The 14159-nt window shown below is 50.8% G+C and overlaps 2 protein-coding genes across 2 annotated transcripts; both read left to right on the top strand.

Moving 5' to 3' along the window:
• Positions 1 to 1278: 1278 nt before the first annotated feature.
• On the top strand, positions 1279 to 12767 carry NXF1 (nuclear RNA export factor 1). The gene is made up of 21 exons (XM_061406702.1): positions 1279 to 1556; positions 4990 to 5173; positions 5387 to 5546; positions 6210 to 6293; positions 6402 to 6506; positions 6630 to 6710; positions 6804 to 6873; positions 7023 to 7111; positions 7235 to 7342; positions 7517 to 7626; positions 9437 to 9473; positions 9968 to 10036; positions 10140 to 10195; positions 10322 to 10429; positions 10546 to 10604; positions 10712 to 10827; positions 10954 to 10996; positions 11579 to 11651; positions 11960 to 12142; positions 12274 to 12334; positions 12447 to 12767. The coding sequence occupies exons 1-21, from the start codon at positions 1529 to 1531 to the stop codon at positions 12483 to 12485; spliced, it is 1863 nt and encodes a 620-aa protein (XP_061262686.1). The 5' UTR covers positions 1279 to 1528; the 3' UTR covers positions 12486 to 12767.
• Positions 12768 to 12888: 121 nt separating this feature from the next.
• TMEM223 (transmembrane protein 223) lies at positions 12889 to 14072 on the top strand. The gene is made up of 2 exons (XM_061406712.1): positions 12889 to 13242; positions 13643 to 14072. The coding sequence occupies exons 1-2, from the start codon at positions 12927 to 12929 to the stop codon at positions 13933 to 13935; spliced, it is 609 nt and encodes a 202-aa protein (XP_061262696.1). The 5' UTR covers positions 12889 to 12926; the 3' UTR covers positions 13936 to 14072.
• Positions 14073 to 14159: the final 87 nt, after the last annotated feature.

Below are 14159 nucleotides of genomic sequence, written 5' to 3'. Positions count from 1 at the left end.
CTAGCCATGTCGTCATTTCTGGGTGGGAGCGCCGAAGAAGGGCCTAGGCAGAAATGGAGGGAGCCTGCTGCCCAGTATTACAACTGAAAGGGCTGGACTGATGACCCTGAGGGGCCAGGCTTTGGGCTCCATGTATACAGCTGCTTCCAGCGGGCCTAACCAAGTGCAGCAGTACTTAATTATCATGGAAAATTCCCTTCAAAGCAGGGTACACGATCCCAGAGTGATTCTCTGATTAGTGGTAACTTCCAGGACCATCTCCAGAAGTATTTGGACCTGTTTCATCTGCATCTTCCAGTCCCACCATTTTCCTTGGGCTGGATGAAGCAGGAGTTATGCCTGCTGCCAGGAGTGAAAGGTGAAGAATTTGTTCCCAGCTCCAGCTGAGGCTCTTGATCCCCTGTTGAAGCCCCTCACCAAATCCAAGCCAATCACAGGAGAATGAAGTAGAGATCTGCCTGGAATACCTACCCTCCAGGAAGGTCAATATGCTTGTCAGTCTTTACCAGGACCCACAACCACATCATTCTGAGGTCACTGGAGTACCCCCATTTCATACACCCCAAAGGAAGCTCAAGCTATAGTGACAACAGTCACACATTGGGCTGGCTGTAGTACCTTGGGGTTGGGGGTGGTAGTTATCTAGGAGAGCCCTGGCCTTTCTTAGCCCTGGCATTTTCTCTCCGTTTGACCTGTTTTCAGGGGGTGCTCTTGCTTGCATCTTAACTTTAGTTGACCCACCATGTGGGTTTAAGCACAGCACATCGATGGTGGGTGGGGCGATCTGTGAAGACGATCGAAGCCTGACAAATGCAGTTTTTCTCATTTGACTCCGCAACTATTTGAGGGAGGGTTGCATAGATTGGAAATTTATTTCATAGTATTTGCTGAGTTCCTGGTACACGCTAGGTATGGTACTGAGCCAGGTGCTGGAGAGAAAAAAAAAGCCATGCATTAGTCAACTCCTTGCTGTCTTGGAGCTTACCTTCTAGTTTTCTATTTCATTTTATAGGCAAGGAAAGCAAGGCATAGATCTGTAGAAGGCAAAGGGCTGAGCTGAGACTTAAGCCCAGGCTGGATCCTCCTAGGGGTCTTGAAGCGGTCACTCCAAGGCACTGATCTCCCATTCCTCAGAAGCCCTTCTTGTGGCCTTCCTTCCCTTTTTCAGTTTGAACCCTGGGATGCAGTGGCCATCTCTGCTTCAGCACCAACTTTGGAGGTGCCTGCCGGCGGACGATGAAAGCAGAGGGCAGGTGCGAGTACTAATCAGGGGGATCAGTAAACTAACCAGTACTGGGCGGAGCGTCGGCCCCAAGCCCCGCCCCAGTGTCTCTGCTGGTCGAATGCGCACGCGCGTTTCCCAGTGGCTCCGCCTATGATCGTGGGACGTCGGCAGCGCGCGACGCGGTCTCCTTATAAACGCGGTGGTAGCCGGCGTAGGAGCACTTCGACCTGGAGCGCCTTGGCATTCGGACGTTTGGCTAAGTAGCGGCCCGCGACGCAGCCCGCCCCTGCTTCTAGCTGTGCCATGGCGGACGAGGGGAAGTCATACAACGGTCAGTGCTGGTCCTTGAGCCGGGGAGAGGGGCGATCTGGAGCCCCGCTGGGCAGCGCCGGCCTAGGCCGCAGCGCCGGGGCGGGAGGCCGCGAGGGGCCGGGTGTCCGCGGGTGAGTGGCGCGGGCCCGGGGCGAGGCAGTCCGGGCCCTGGCTGAACTCGAGGGTGGGTGCCCGGCTCGTTGACCCCAGAATCCTGGCGTTGTGAACACCTGCGGGTCGGAGCGGGTGGCTCGGCGGTGGGGTGACTGGATTCCTTTGAACTTTATGAGTGGTGGATGCTTGTCAGTTCAGTTTGGCGGCTATACTAATGTGAGTCAGTGCCCTGTTCTTGGGGTGCCGGTGCCCTATTTTCTACCGCGCGTCCAGTCGGTCTTGCCCCCTCCCCCACCGTCCGCAGCTTTAGCTTTAATATTTTAGACCTATACATTAATTCACTGTTCTAGCCAGAACACTACATTGGGTTTAGGTCCAGAGTAGTGGTTAGGAGCACACGACAGCCAAGGTTTCAATTCTGAGTTGGCCATGCCGATCTTGTGTGAGTTAAACACTCAGGCCTGATTTTCCATCCCCTTAAGGAGGCTAGAAACAGTACCTGCCTCCTGAGTTTGTTTGTGTGTGTGTGTATTAAAACGAGATCGTGTACGTCGAGCGCCTGACATCGGATAAACTTCTCGATAAATGTTAACCGCACCTTCTAGTCGTCTATTTTTCCCCTAGGGTCATTTCATGAGATTCAGTGTTTGCAGGGTACTATGCATTAGACAGGGCTTCCCTGGTGGCTCCGAGGTTAAAGCGTCTGCCTGGAATGCGGGAGACCTGGGTTCGATCCCTGGGTCGGGAAGATCCCCTGGAGACAGGAATGGCAACCCACTCCAGTACTCTTGCCTGGAGAATCCCATGGAGGGAGGAGCCTGGTAGGCTACAGTCCATAGGGTCGCAAAGAGTCGGACACGACTGAGCGACTTCACTTCATGCATTAGACAGACCTGTGGAGGGAATCATAGGTCTCTTTTTAAGAAGCCATTTGTGCACACCACGATTGAGAGGAACATATTCCTGGAGAACATTCAAGGACCCTTGGTGAAGCACCCTGACTGCCACTAGAACCTGGATTCAGGAGTTGTCTCCTGAGTTAAGAGGCATCTCTGACCAAGGAAACTAAGAGTTCACTCTCTGAACTTCAGAGTTTGAGAATAAGATATATAAAATAAACCATTAGATTGATCATATTTGTAATTGATGTTTGTACTCTGTAGGCAAAAGGAGTATTGATTACGTTAATGTAATCACCATGATTGGTTTACCTGGATATGAGAGAGGTCACTTGGGGTTAAGTGGATGTGGGTGGGCAGACAGCAGATTTCAGGTGACTTTTTCAGGAGAGTGAGTTGTGTCCAGTTACACTTGGGTCACTCACACTTCAACATTCACTTCAAAGTGGTAGTTTTTTAATATGGTTGATTTACAACATTATATTAGTTTTCAGGTATGACATGAAAGTGAACGTAGTGATTCAGTATTATGATAGATTATACCCCATTAAAAGTTATTACAGAATAATGGCTGTCACTCCCCATGCAATAATATATCATTGTTGCCTATTTTATACTTAGTAGTTGGTATCTCTTAATCCCATAACCTTATCTTGCCCCTGCTGCTTTCCCTCTCCCCACTGATAACCACGAGTTTGTTATCTATATCTGTGAGTCTGTTTCTGTTTTGCTAAATATATTCGTTTTAGTTTTTATATATGTAATATCATACAGTATTTGTCTTTTTCTGTCTGACTTACTTTACTAAGTATAATAACCTCCACATCCATTCATGTTGTTGCAGTGGCAAGATTTCATTCTTTTTTATGGTGAGTAGTATTTCGTTGTGTGTGTGTGTGTGTGTGTGTACACAACATCTTCTTTATCCGTTAGTCCCTTGATGGACATTTGGATTGCTTCCATATCTTTCCCACTGTAAACAGTGTTGCTATGAACAATGAGATGCAGGTATCTTTTTTTTAATTGACCTGAAAACAAGTGAAGCTCATATGTATTCTTCCCTTTTTCTTAGTTTCGATACTTTTTAAAAACAATCTTTATATTGAAGTATAGTTGATTTACAGTGTTGTGTTACTTTCGGGTGTACAGCAAAGTGATGCAGGTGTACATGTATCTATTGTTTTTCAGATTCTTTTCTCACGGAGGTTGTTACAGAGTACTGGGTAGAGTTCCCTGTGCTATATACAGTGGGTCCTTATTGATTATCTGTTTCAGATATAGTAGTGTGCAGATGTTAATCCCAACTTTCTCATTTATGCATGTATCTTTTTAAATTAGTACTTTTTGTTTTTTTCTGGATGTATAATTGGAGTGGATTTGCAGGATCATATGGTAGTTCTAGTTTCAGTGTTTTGAGGCGAGAACAAGACTTAAAAGAAGCCTTTAAACTGGTATTTGTAACTGACATTCGTGCTTTATAGGCAAAAGTATTGTTTACTGAAAGCTGATGTAATCATTGTGGTTGACTTTTCAAGATGTGATCAAATTTTGAGTAGGGGTAGTCTTAGAGAATGAACTTATGGTTACCAGGGAGAGGGGGGCAGGGAAGGGACAGATTGGGAGTTTGGGATGGACATGTACACACTGCTATAGTTACAATGAATAACCAACAAGGACCTACTGTATAGCACAGGGAATGCTGCTCAGTATTCCATTAACAATCTATTTGGGAAAAGAACCTAAAAAAGAATAGATACATGTATAGGTATAACTGAGTCACTTTGTTGTATACCTGAAACTAACACGACATTATTAATCAGCTATACTCCAATGTAAAATAAAAAGTTAAAAAGAGTTTTTTGAGTGGGGTTAAGTAGATTTGGGAGGGTGAGAAAAGCAGACCTCAGGTGACTGTCAGGAGTCTGAGTTGTATCCAGTTGTGCTTAAGACACTCACTTCCACATTCTACTTCTCCTTTCTCTAGTTCCAGTTTCTGCTTCACTTTTCTAAAAAGACTTCACATAGTTTTCCAGTCACTGAGGTTGCCACCGCATGGAGAGGGTTCTTTCCCTGGGCAGGCAGAGGAGTTAGCACAGAGGTGGCCTCTGTGGTGACTTTGTGGCTCATCTGATAGTGCAGGGTGCTGGACAGTGTGATTGCCAAGCAAGGTAGCTGAACCAGTGGTGTATTCTGCTCTCTTCTTTTTAAATATTCGAATATTTATTTGGCTGCGCCAGGTCTTAGTTGCGGCACACGGGACCTTTTTTTTTTTAATTGTGGCATATGAACTCTTAGTCAAGGCATGTAGAATCCAGTTCCCTGACCACAGGTCAGACTCAGGGCCCTCTGCGTTGGGAGTGGGGAGTCTTAGCCACTGGACCACCAGGGAAGTCCCTCCAATGATGTATTTTCTAATTTTTGTTCTGTTTCCAAACCCAGAGCACGATGATCGCGTTAGTTTCCCTCAAAGAAGAAAGAAAGGCCGAGGCCCTTTCCGGTGGAAGTCCGGCGAGGGGAACCGGAGGTCTGGAAGAGGGGGCTCCAGCGTTCGGTCCTCCCGCCTGGAGGACGACGACAGAGACGTATCAATGAGTGATGTCCAGGATGCTCCCCGAGTACGATAGTAAGTAGCCAGTTGGTCTGGTTTGAGTTTAGCAGCCCCCTCATTTATGTGGCCCTCTTACTCCCGTGTCATTTCTCTTCCAGCTGGAAGGGAGAGAAATGCCAGGACCAGCGTACTGGTAATTGATAGTTGTGGTCCTGATAACAGTGCAGGAAGATCTGTGAGAAGACATTCCTAACCTTTGTGAATGTTTTATTCTCTTCTTCCCCACAGCACCCCCTACGCTGCACGACCCAACCGTCGGGGTGATAACTGGAACGAGCGGACTCGAATTCATGTTACTCTGCCCCTGCGGAGAGATCGGTCTGCTGCAGAGAGGGGAGGGGCTGGCACCAGCCAGGACGGGACGTCCAAGAACTGGTTTAAGATTACAGTGAGTATCGTGAGAGGTCCATGGAGCAGGGGAGCTAGGGGGCTGGGCTCACAGTTAAGGTGTTCACCTCTCGCATTACAAAATCAGCTGTTTACTCCACAATCAGGGAACCGCGCTTGCTGCTAAGAATCAATATGTTAGAATATCTATGAGCAGCTTCAGAAAAGAAGAGGGGCAGCAGGATGGGAAGGCCATGAAAGGGAAGTGTGATAATTGTGGTTGGCGGTTGGGAGAGCTCCTCCAGATGTGAGGAGCTGAGTGTGGAGTGGAGGGCCCTTGAGTTCTCTGAAGGGCAAGTAGATTATAAATGATGTCTTAGAACTTGTAGAATCAAACATTTACATTCTTTGAGGAATAATAAGTATAAATGGAAAGAAAGGGGGTTAAGGAGTCATATTTGGCTTGAGTAGAATACTCTTTATTTTTTTGGCCTCACCATGCAACCTGTGGGGTCTTAGTTCTCCAACCAGGGATTGAATTCCCAGCAGTGGAAGCTCAGAATCCTAACCACTGAAGTAGCAGGGAATTCCCAGAAAACTTTTAAGTTGACTGTTTCTCCAGAAAGTCTTTTAGAGCTTGGCAGACGAGCTGAAAGGAACACTGGAGGGTCTGCTGTTCATTTAGTGACATGTTGTTCCTGTCTCTTCTTTTTCTCTCGTCTAGATCCCTTACGGCAGGAAATACGACAAGTCATGGCTCCTGAATGTGATTCAGAGCAAGTGCAGTGTCCCTTTTACTCCCATTGAGGTAAGAGAAGGCCTGAGTGGCTGACTGCACACCAAGGAGGGTGGAGGTACCAGCTGCACTGGGGGCTCTGGGCTCCAGGTCTAATGCCCTTGTTCCCTCTTCTTGCAGTTTCACTATGAAAACACACGGGCCCAGTTTTTTGTGGAGGACGCCAGTACGGCCTCTGCTCTGAAGGCTGTTAACTATAAGATTTTGGATCGGGAGAACCGCAGGGTGTGTACGAAGAGCCTGGTTTGGTTGGGGGTGGGGACTGGTGCTCAGGGCATAGACTGGGTCTTGGTCCTGGGGCTCAGGCCTTCCCAGAGTTTACCCTGTCTGTATGTGTCTTCTCTGCAGATATCTATCATCATCAACTCCTCTTCTCCACCCCATTCTGTGCAGAATGAACTAAAGCCAGAACAAGTAGAGCAGCTAAAGGTTAGGCTGGCACCTGAGTCTTAGCAGTTTCCCCCCCCCCCTCCCCTCCCTCCCCTGCAACAACTCCAGTGAACCCTCTGTCTTCCTCTGCAGCTGATCATGAGCAAACGATATGATGGCTCCCAGCAAGCACTTGACCTCAAGGGCCTCCGTTCAGACCCAGGTACAGGACGGATACAGGTTGATTCTGCCTCACCCATTCTTAGATTGGTGGAGACAGAGGGGGATCTGTCAGCAGGGAAAATCTTGAAGGTGCTGTGCTGGGCACGCTGGCCTGGGCAGGCCCTCTCAGACTTCCTTTGCTTCCTGCAGATTTAGTGGCTCAGAACATTGACGTTGTCCTGAACCGTAGAAGCTGCATGGCAGCCACCCTGCGAATCATCGAAGAGAACATCCCTGAGGTGAGGCCTTTGTCCCACTAGGTGGGATGAACCAGGGTCGGGTACATAGGATGGGGTCGGGAGGCAGGTGTGTTTCTCATCCCCTGGCCGGTGGTGCTTCCTCTAAATTCTCCTCTCCCACAGCTATTGTCCTTGAACTTGAGCAACAACAAGCTCTACCGGCTGGATGACTTGTCCAGCATTGTGCAGAAAGCACCCAATCTAAAGATCCTAAATCTCTCTGGAAATGAGGTGAGTTTGAGAGCCCAGCTGTGTTTGGATAGGGTGGACAGAGGTGGAGAGAGCTTGCCTCGTGGCAGCAAGAGGCAGGGAGGGCATTTAAGAGATGGGGGTGAGGGTGGGGGGAACCTAGCTGGCTTTCTTTACCAACGTGTCTTTCCTGCCTTTCCTCCCTGTCCTTTGCAGCTGAAGTCTGAGCGGGAGTTGGACAAGATCAAAGGGCTGAAGCTGGAAGAGCTCTGGCTTGACGGAAACACCCTGTGCGACACCTTCCGAGACCAGTCCACTTACATCAGGTCAGTTATAATCTTTGTCTCCCCTCCTGGGGACCTTCACCCCCTGGGAGGCTGAGCGGATGCACCCTGACCACTGCCCGTCTGCAGGAGATGTGCAGCCCTCGGCTGGAGCCACCTGTCCTTGGGGAGGATCGCGTGTTCCTCCATTGTGTCTGCCCGTGACCCCTAGCTTTGCCCCAGGCCTCCTTTCCTTTCTTCTCACCTGACTGCCTGTGTGCTGATTCTGTGGCCTTTCTCCTTCCTTCCTGAACACAGCCTTCTCTAGACTCTCCCTCCCCTTTTGTTTCAAGAAGAGCATCTCCCTTTCTCTACCATGACCACGGGGTGTCTTGCATATTACACCCCCATATGTGGAGCTGCTTTGAGCCAAGAGCCTGGTAACCCCTGGGCAGGGAAAGCCCTCCCTCCCTGGGACTTCCTGCTGATGGGCCTTCCCTCCTCTGTCCGGTGACAGCCCCTCTTGCCCTGTTGCCAAGAGGGGCTCAGTTTTCACAATCGCTTTGCCCAAGGCTACTGCCTGGGTTTTCCTGCCCATGCTGAGGTTGAGGCCTCCTGGTGGCTGGTGCCATGCACTCTGTCGCTCTTGCCCAAGGCTGTGAGCTGGGCCCTCCCTGGAGGAGAAACCTGGGTTCCCTAAGACACGTGACCAGAGCCGGGGCCCCGCCAGCAGGCGAGGGAATCCCAAGGCAGGTGCTGGGCGTGGAGGCCACGGGGGCATAGGCTATCCAGGAGACAGAGAACTGACCCTCTCTGGGGGCGCTGCCCCTCCCTCACTCGCACACCTCATATCACCCTGCTTGGCCCCGGAGGATGGCTGGTTAGCCAGAGACGGGTAAGATTCCTCAGGGAAGGAACAACCTAAGACAGGCACAGTCGCAGAGGGGCCATCAGGAGAGAACTTGGGGGCCAACAGTGGTGGGGCACTGACCCTCACCCCCCCAACTTTGCAGGGGCCTGAACCCTCACCCCTTCGGAGGGAGATCTCCTGCCCCCATGGCTGCTTTGCTTCCCACGCCCAGCTCAGATCGGGACCCAGGTAGCAGACAGACACCTGGCCGATAGAAGCTGCCCTCTCACCACAGCAAAGATGTGTTTCTCATTTCCTGCTTGGACCACAGGGAGAAGGGAGCCGAAAGAGAGGGCTGTGTCAGGCGCCTCTTTCCCTTGGTTCTCCCTGGTCTTTCTAAATGACTCTCCACCATGCAGTGCTGTCGCTTTGTCTTTGCTTTCTCTTTCCTTTTTCTCTTTCCTCGCCTGAATCTCCCTGGTCTCTTCTTTGCCCCGTCCTCTCCTTCGTTTTCTCTCTCCTCTCCCCTCTCTTCCTCCTTGGCCTCTCCTCTCCCTGAGCCTTGCTCGTCTCCCTGCCCCAACATCCTGTGCCATTTCTGTGGTGTGTTCTGGTCTTGGCCACGGCCAGACCTGGCAGAAGTGATGGACACCTGTTGAGGCAGCGGAGCCCTTGGGCTCCCACCCCATTCCCTCCTCCCGGGGCTGCACAGGTGAGTAGGTGGAAGGTAAGGGGGACGAGGACGGAGGAGAGGTCCTGGCTTAACGCCTGGGCCGGGAGCACTGCCCCTGCAGTGCTCGGAGTCAGGCAGAGAGCGTCGTCCTTCAAGGCAGTCATTTTTGGATGCCCCAGACGAGGTGGGGAGTGGGGTTATTTTTCCTGGAGCTCAGAGGCTGGGGAAGAGTGAGAGCGCAAGGAGGATGGGCTGGGCCGTCCCTTGGGCACGGGTGTTTCTGCTCCTAGAGCAGCCCAGGAGGCACAGTGACTCTGAAACATTACTCACTTTTGTCCCGTTCTTGACAGCGCCGTTCGAGAGCGATTTCCAAAACTATTGCGACTGGTGAGTACCTCATTTTTTTCATTCTCTTCTGAGGAGCACAGCACCTGCAACCCTCAGTCTTGCCTAACGTGCCTTTATATGATCACTAATTTGGGGATATGGAACCCTTTGATAATCTAGCAAAGATTTCATATATATATTAGCAAAGGTTATAATTCTTCTTCCCAGAAAAATGCCTGTAGATGATAGTTGCATCATCAGGATTCATAGACCCCTTTCCATTTCTTTCTTACTTGACCTCTGACCCTTTTAGTTCTCCCATCTAATTACTCATCCAGTCTTTAAAAAAAAAAAAAATTTATTTGGTTCTGCTGGGTCTTAGTTGCGGCCCACCAACTCTTAGTTGCAGCATGTGGGATCTAGGTCCCTGACCAGGGATTGAACCCAAGCCCCCTGCATTGGGAGTGGGGAGCCTTAGCCCTGGACTGCCAGGGAAGTCCCTCATCTAGCCTTCTTTCACTGTTTACATTGTCGTCTTTCACTTCCTTCTGCAGGATGGCCATGAGTTACCCCCACCAATTGCCTTTGATGTTGAAGCCCCCACAACGTTACCACCTTGCAAGGTAAGTGGTGGAGTGGCATCTGGGGGGCACAGAGCAAGAACTCATGTTGGGAGGAGAGTCCTGGTACCATGGTCCTGTTTGATTGGAGTCTGTTTGATTCCAGGGAAGCTACTTTGGAACAGAGACCCTGAAGAATCTGGTCCTGCACTTCTTGCAGCAGTAAGTATCTTGGGTGTCCTGAGGGTGGGGAGCAGTGGGCCCAGCACAACTCAGTCTTGAGAGCTGTCAGTCCCTTTGTGGATCCAGCTTGTGGAGCTCGACCCTCCCCTTTCGTTTGCCCCACAGGTACTATGCGGTTTATGACTCGGGAGACCGGCAGCGGCTCCTGGATGCCTACCATGATGGAGCCTGCTGCTCGCTGAGCATTCCTTTCACCCCCCAGAACCCTGCCCGGTGAGTAGCACATCCCAGAACCTGCCCAGGATCAGAGTTGCTCAGCAGACACTGGCCAGCACGTGCAGCATCGCCACTGCTCTGACCACTGCCTCTTTTTCTTCTTGTTCCCCCAGAAGCAACTTGGCCGAGTACTTCAAGGATAGCAGGAATGTGAAGAAGCTTAAAGACCCTAGTAAGTGTGTGATGTGAGCCAAACAGGGTAGGAGAAGGGCATGGGAAGGAGTCAGTCTGGGCTCAGTGTGTGGCAGCTCCTAACCTCGGCTTCTCCTCCTCCCACAGCCCTGCGGTTCCGACTGCTGAAGCACACACGTCTCAACGTGGTGGCCTTCCTCAATGAGTTGCCCAAAACTCAGCATGACATCAATTCCTTTGTGGTAGACATAAGTGCACAGACAGTAAGCACCTATTTCTCTCTTGACAGAAGCTTAGATTTGGGCAAGGGGCAGTCCTTTAGAGGCAAGGAGGGACTTGGGCTCTGCTGGGAGCCTAGATGGTACCTGATGTTGCTGCTTCTCTTTCAGAGCACATTGCTGTGTTTCTCTGTCAACGGAGTCTTCAAAGAAGGTAAGTATCTTTGGAGTCCTGAGTTTGTGGAGTGGTCCCTGTCCCAGCTAGTCATTCTGAGCACTCTCAACTTCCCAACTCCCTTCTCTCCTCTTCTTCCCTGACCACCTTCTCCCTTTCTGCCCCCAAGCCTATCCTCACCTGTCTTTCCTGTCTTGGCTATGGGAACAGCCTGATGGTTAGAAGGACACAGACTTTGGAGGCAGACAGTTCTGAGCTTCCATCCCCAACCTTGGTCCTCTGTGTCTGTGAGCTATTTACATGACCTCTGAACCTGACTGTCTGTAAAAGAAAGGGATTCATAATAGGCATCTCATTACGTGTTTGGGGAGTAAGTGAAGTGATTTACTTACAGGGCCCGGCCCACAGGTACAAATAAATAACCAGTGGCATAAAAGTGTTACTATTGTCCTCTCTAACCTCTGACACTCCTCCCTGCTCTGCTCATCTGTGCACACATAATTACCCGTTTAGCCTGCTTAGGGTTCTCTGTATCAAATCAGACTATGATTTTTGAGAAGCTGTTTGAAAACATAAAACATGAATGACTCTGATAGGTCATCACCATTGTTATCATTGCAGTGGATGGAAAGTCTCGGGACTCCTTGCGAGCCTTTACCCGGACGTTCGTCGCTGTTCCTGCCAGCAATTCAGGGTGAGTGTCTGACTTACCATGTTGGGTCCCAGTCCCAATGCATGGCTGCCACTGTGGAAAAGTGGTTTAACAATATTCACTTCCTAAGTTTGTTGTGAAGGTAAATGAGGGTTGGGGAAGAATGTATAATTCCAGTCTGTTTGGTAGATAATCACATATGTGGAATCCATGGGAAAAAGGGGGTAAATGATAAAGGAATCTTGTGGGTATTGAAAGACTCTGAGTGTCAAGTGAGAACAGGAATGATGTTGGGAGGATGAGGTTATCTTCTGTCTGTCCAGCGGTCTAAGGTGCTTTTTGTCTCCAAGGTTGTGCATCGTCAACGATGAGCTGTTTGTGCGGAATGCCAGTGCTGATGAGATCCAGAGAGCCTTTGCCATGCCTGCACCCACACCCTCCTCCAGCCCAGTGCCCACCCTCTCCCCAGAGCAGCAGGAAATGCTGCAGGCTTTCTCTACCCAGTCTGGCATGAACCTTGAGTGGTCCCAGAAGTGAGTACTGAGCATGTGTAGGAAATGGGGTAAACTGAAGTAGTGCTGGTGGTGAAAAATAAGTGCCCCTAAAATTTTTAAAGCCCATACTTGTAGTTCTAATGGAGGTGCCTGTTCTTCCCCTACTCCAGGTGCCTCCAGGACAACAACTGGGACTACACCAGGTCTGCCCAGGCCTTTACTCACCTCAAGGTAAGATTTGAAAACAGGTGGCAAAGAAAGCACCAGGCCTTCGAGAGGGTCAGGGAGGCTCGGGGCATGGCATGGGCCACTGGCTCTGCTGACCTGTTTATGTTTCTTTAAGGCCAAGGGTGAGATCCCAGAAGTGGCATTCATGAAGTGATCCATAGTCATGCCCCAGAAGACCCCTGTAAATAGCCCCTGGATGTACTGATGTCTCCTCTCCGGCCCGAGGCCGCCCTGTGACTGTGACCGAGGAGGGAGGGCTGCTGGATCCTTCTCCTCACCTGCCTTCTGGAAGCCTCCAGAAGATTGGGCCTCCCTGGTGCCAGGAAGCCAAAGCTTACTTTGTAGAACTGACACTAAAATACCCGAAGGACTTAGGTGCTTTGTGTACTTAACCCCAGGATCCTCCCTACTTTTTAAGATAAAGAATGGTATTGTATTTGGTGTCCAGCTGAGTTATTTTAGCCTTATAGTTCACAGGCGTGGGCGGGGCCGAGGGATGGGCCCCGCCTGCCTCGCCTAGGGCTGAAGGACTCCGGGGGTGGGGCGGGGCAAGCAGGCAGGAAGTCCCGCCCCGGAAACGGCTCCGCGCAGCGCCATGGCGGCGCCCGGGCGGAGGTGGTCTGTGCTGCTGTTCCGAGCGCTGCAGTCACTGTCCGCGCGCCGGGCCCTGCATGACACGGCTCCGCCACGGGATGTGCTGCTCTTCGAGCACGAACGGGGCCGCTTCTTCGCCGTCCTCGGGCTGTTCTGCGCTGGCCAGGGCGTCTTCTGGGCTTCCCTGGCCATTGCCTCCTTGGCCCGTCCCCCAACCCCGGTTCGTCCAACAGACGCCAAGACCCCAGACCATGGCCGCTTGGACCTGCGCTCTACACTCTGGCGTTACGGCCTTGCCGTCGGCTGCGGCGCCATCGGTAAGGTGTGGGCTAGCTTCCCAGCTTGATCGAAGAAGGTGGGCACAATCCTCTCTGTTCGGGCAAGAGTAAGGGGCTCCCAACCCTCCCGGATGAGCAGGAGTAGGTAGGAGCGCGGTACACTAGAGTTGGAAGTCCCTGAGCGCCAAGCCCTTTACAGGCTCAAGCTGCCGTCTGGCTCTTATTTTGTAACCTTGAGCAAGTTAGTACCCTTACTCTGGATCCTGTTTTAAACTGGGGATGGGTATCTATTAAGGCTGTTGGGAGGAATGACTAATATATGACTGGGGTATAAGAGGAACACAGTAAATGTTACCATCATAATTATTTTTATCCGGGGGCCACTGAAAGGGTTGCTGCTTAGCTTTCCAGTGAAAACCCAAATCTGCTTTTCCTACAGGTTCCCTGGTACTTGGTGCTGGTCTTCTCTTTTCCCTCCGCTCTGTGCGCTCAGTGATGCTACGGGCTGGAGGGAAGCAAGTGACCCTCACCACTCATGCCCCCTTTGGTTGGGGTGCCCATTTTACGGTTCCCTTAAACCAGGTATCTTGCATGGCCCACCGAGGAGAAGTCCCTGCCATGTTGCCTCTGAAAGTCAAAGGCCGACGCTTCTACTTCCTGTTGGACAAAGCTGGACATTTCCCCAACACGAAACTTTTTGACAACACTGTGGGTGCCTACCGTAGCTTGTGAAGAAGCAACCTCAGGTCACTAAGGTTCAGAATAAAAAACCTTAGGGATGGGGTGACAACCAGGGTCACACAGGGGGCCCAGAAATCATTAACAGCAAATAAAAGAGCAGTTGTCCCAAGGGCAGCTACCTGGCCGTACCTCTTGAGTTTTTTGACCCATATCTGTTCAGCCTTCACTCCTTACTCTTATCCACCCTACCTACAGTGCTTTACACCAAGAACTCA

This window comes from Bos javanicus, chromosome 29 (assembly GCF_032452875.1).
Source record: "Bos javanicus breed banteng chromosome 29, ARS-OSU_banteng_1.0, whole genome shotgun sequence".
NCBI lineage: Eukaryota > Metazoa > Chordata > Mammalia > Artiodactyla > Bovidae > Bos > Bos javanicus.
The sequence above is the reverse complement of the archived record's forward strand: the minus strand, read 5'-3'. Positions and strand labels throughout refer to the sequence as shown.

What these genes read in the sequence shown, in the direction of transcription:
- NXF1 (XM_061406702.1), top strand. Translation starts at nt 1,529, where the DNA reads ATGGCGGACGAGGGGAAGTCATACAACG. An exon ending in GGGCCTCCGTTCAGACCCAG is followed by an intron (nt 6,874 to 7,022) that starts GTACAGGACGGA and finishes TGCTTCCTGCAG; the next exon opens with ATTTAGTGGCTCAGAACATT. An exon ending in TCGAAGAGAACATCCCTGAG is followed by an intron (nt 7,112 to 7,234) that starts GTGAGGCCTTTG and finishes CCTCTCCCACAG; the next exon opens with CTATTGTCCTTGAACTTGAG.
- TMEM223 (XM_061406712.1), top strand. Translation starts at nt 12,927, where the DNA reads ATGGCGGCGCCCGGGCGGAGGTGGTCTGTGCTGCTGTTCCGAGCGCTG. An exon ending in CGTCGGCTGCGGCGCCATCG is followed by an intron (nt 13,243 to 13,642) that starts GTAAGGTGTGGG and finishes CTTTTCCTACAG; the next exon opens with GTTCCCTGGTACTTGGTGCT.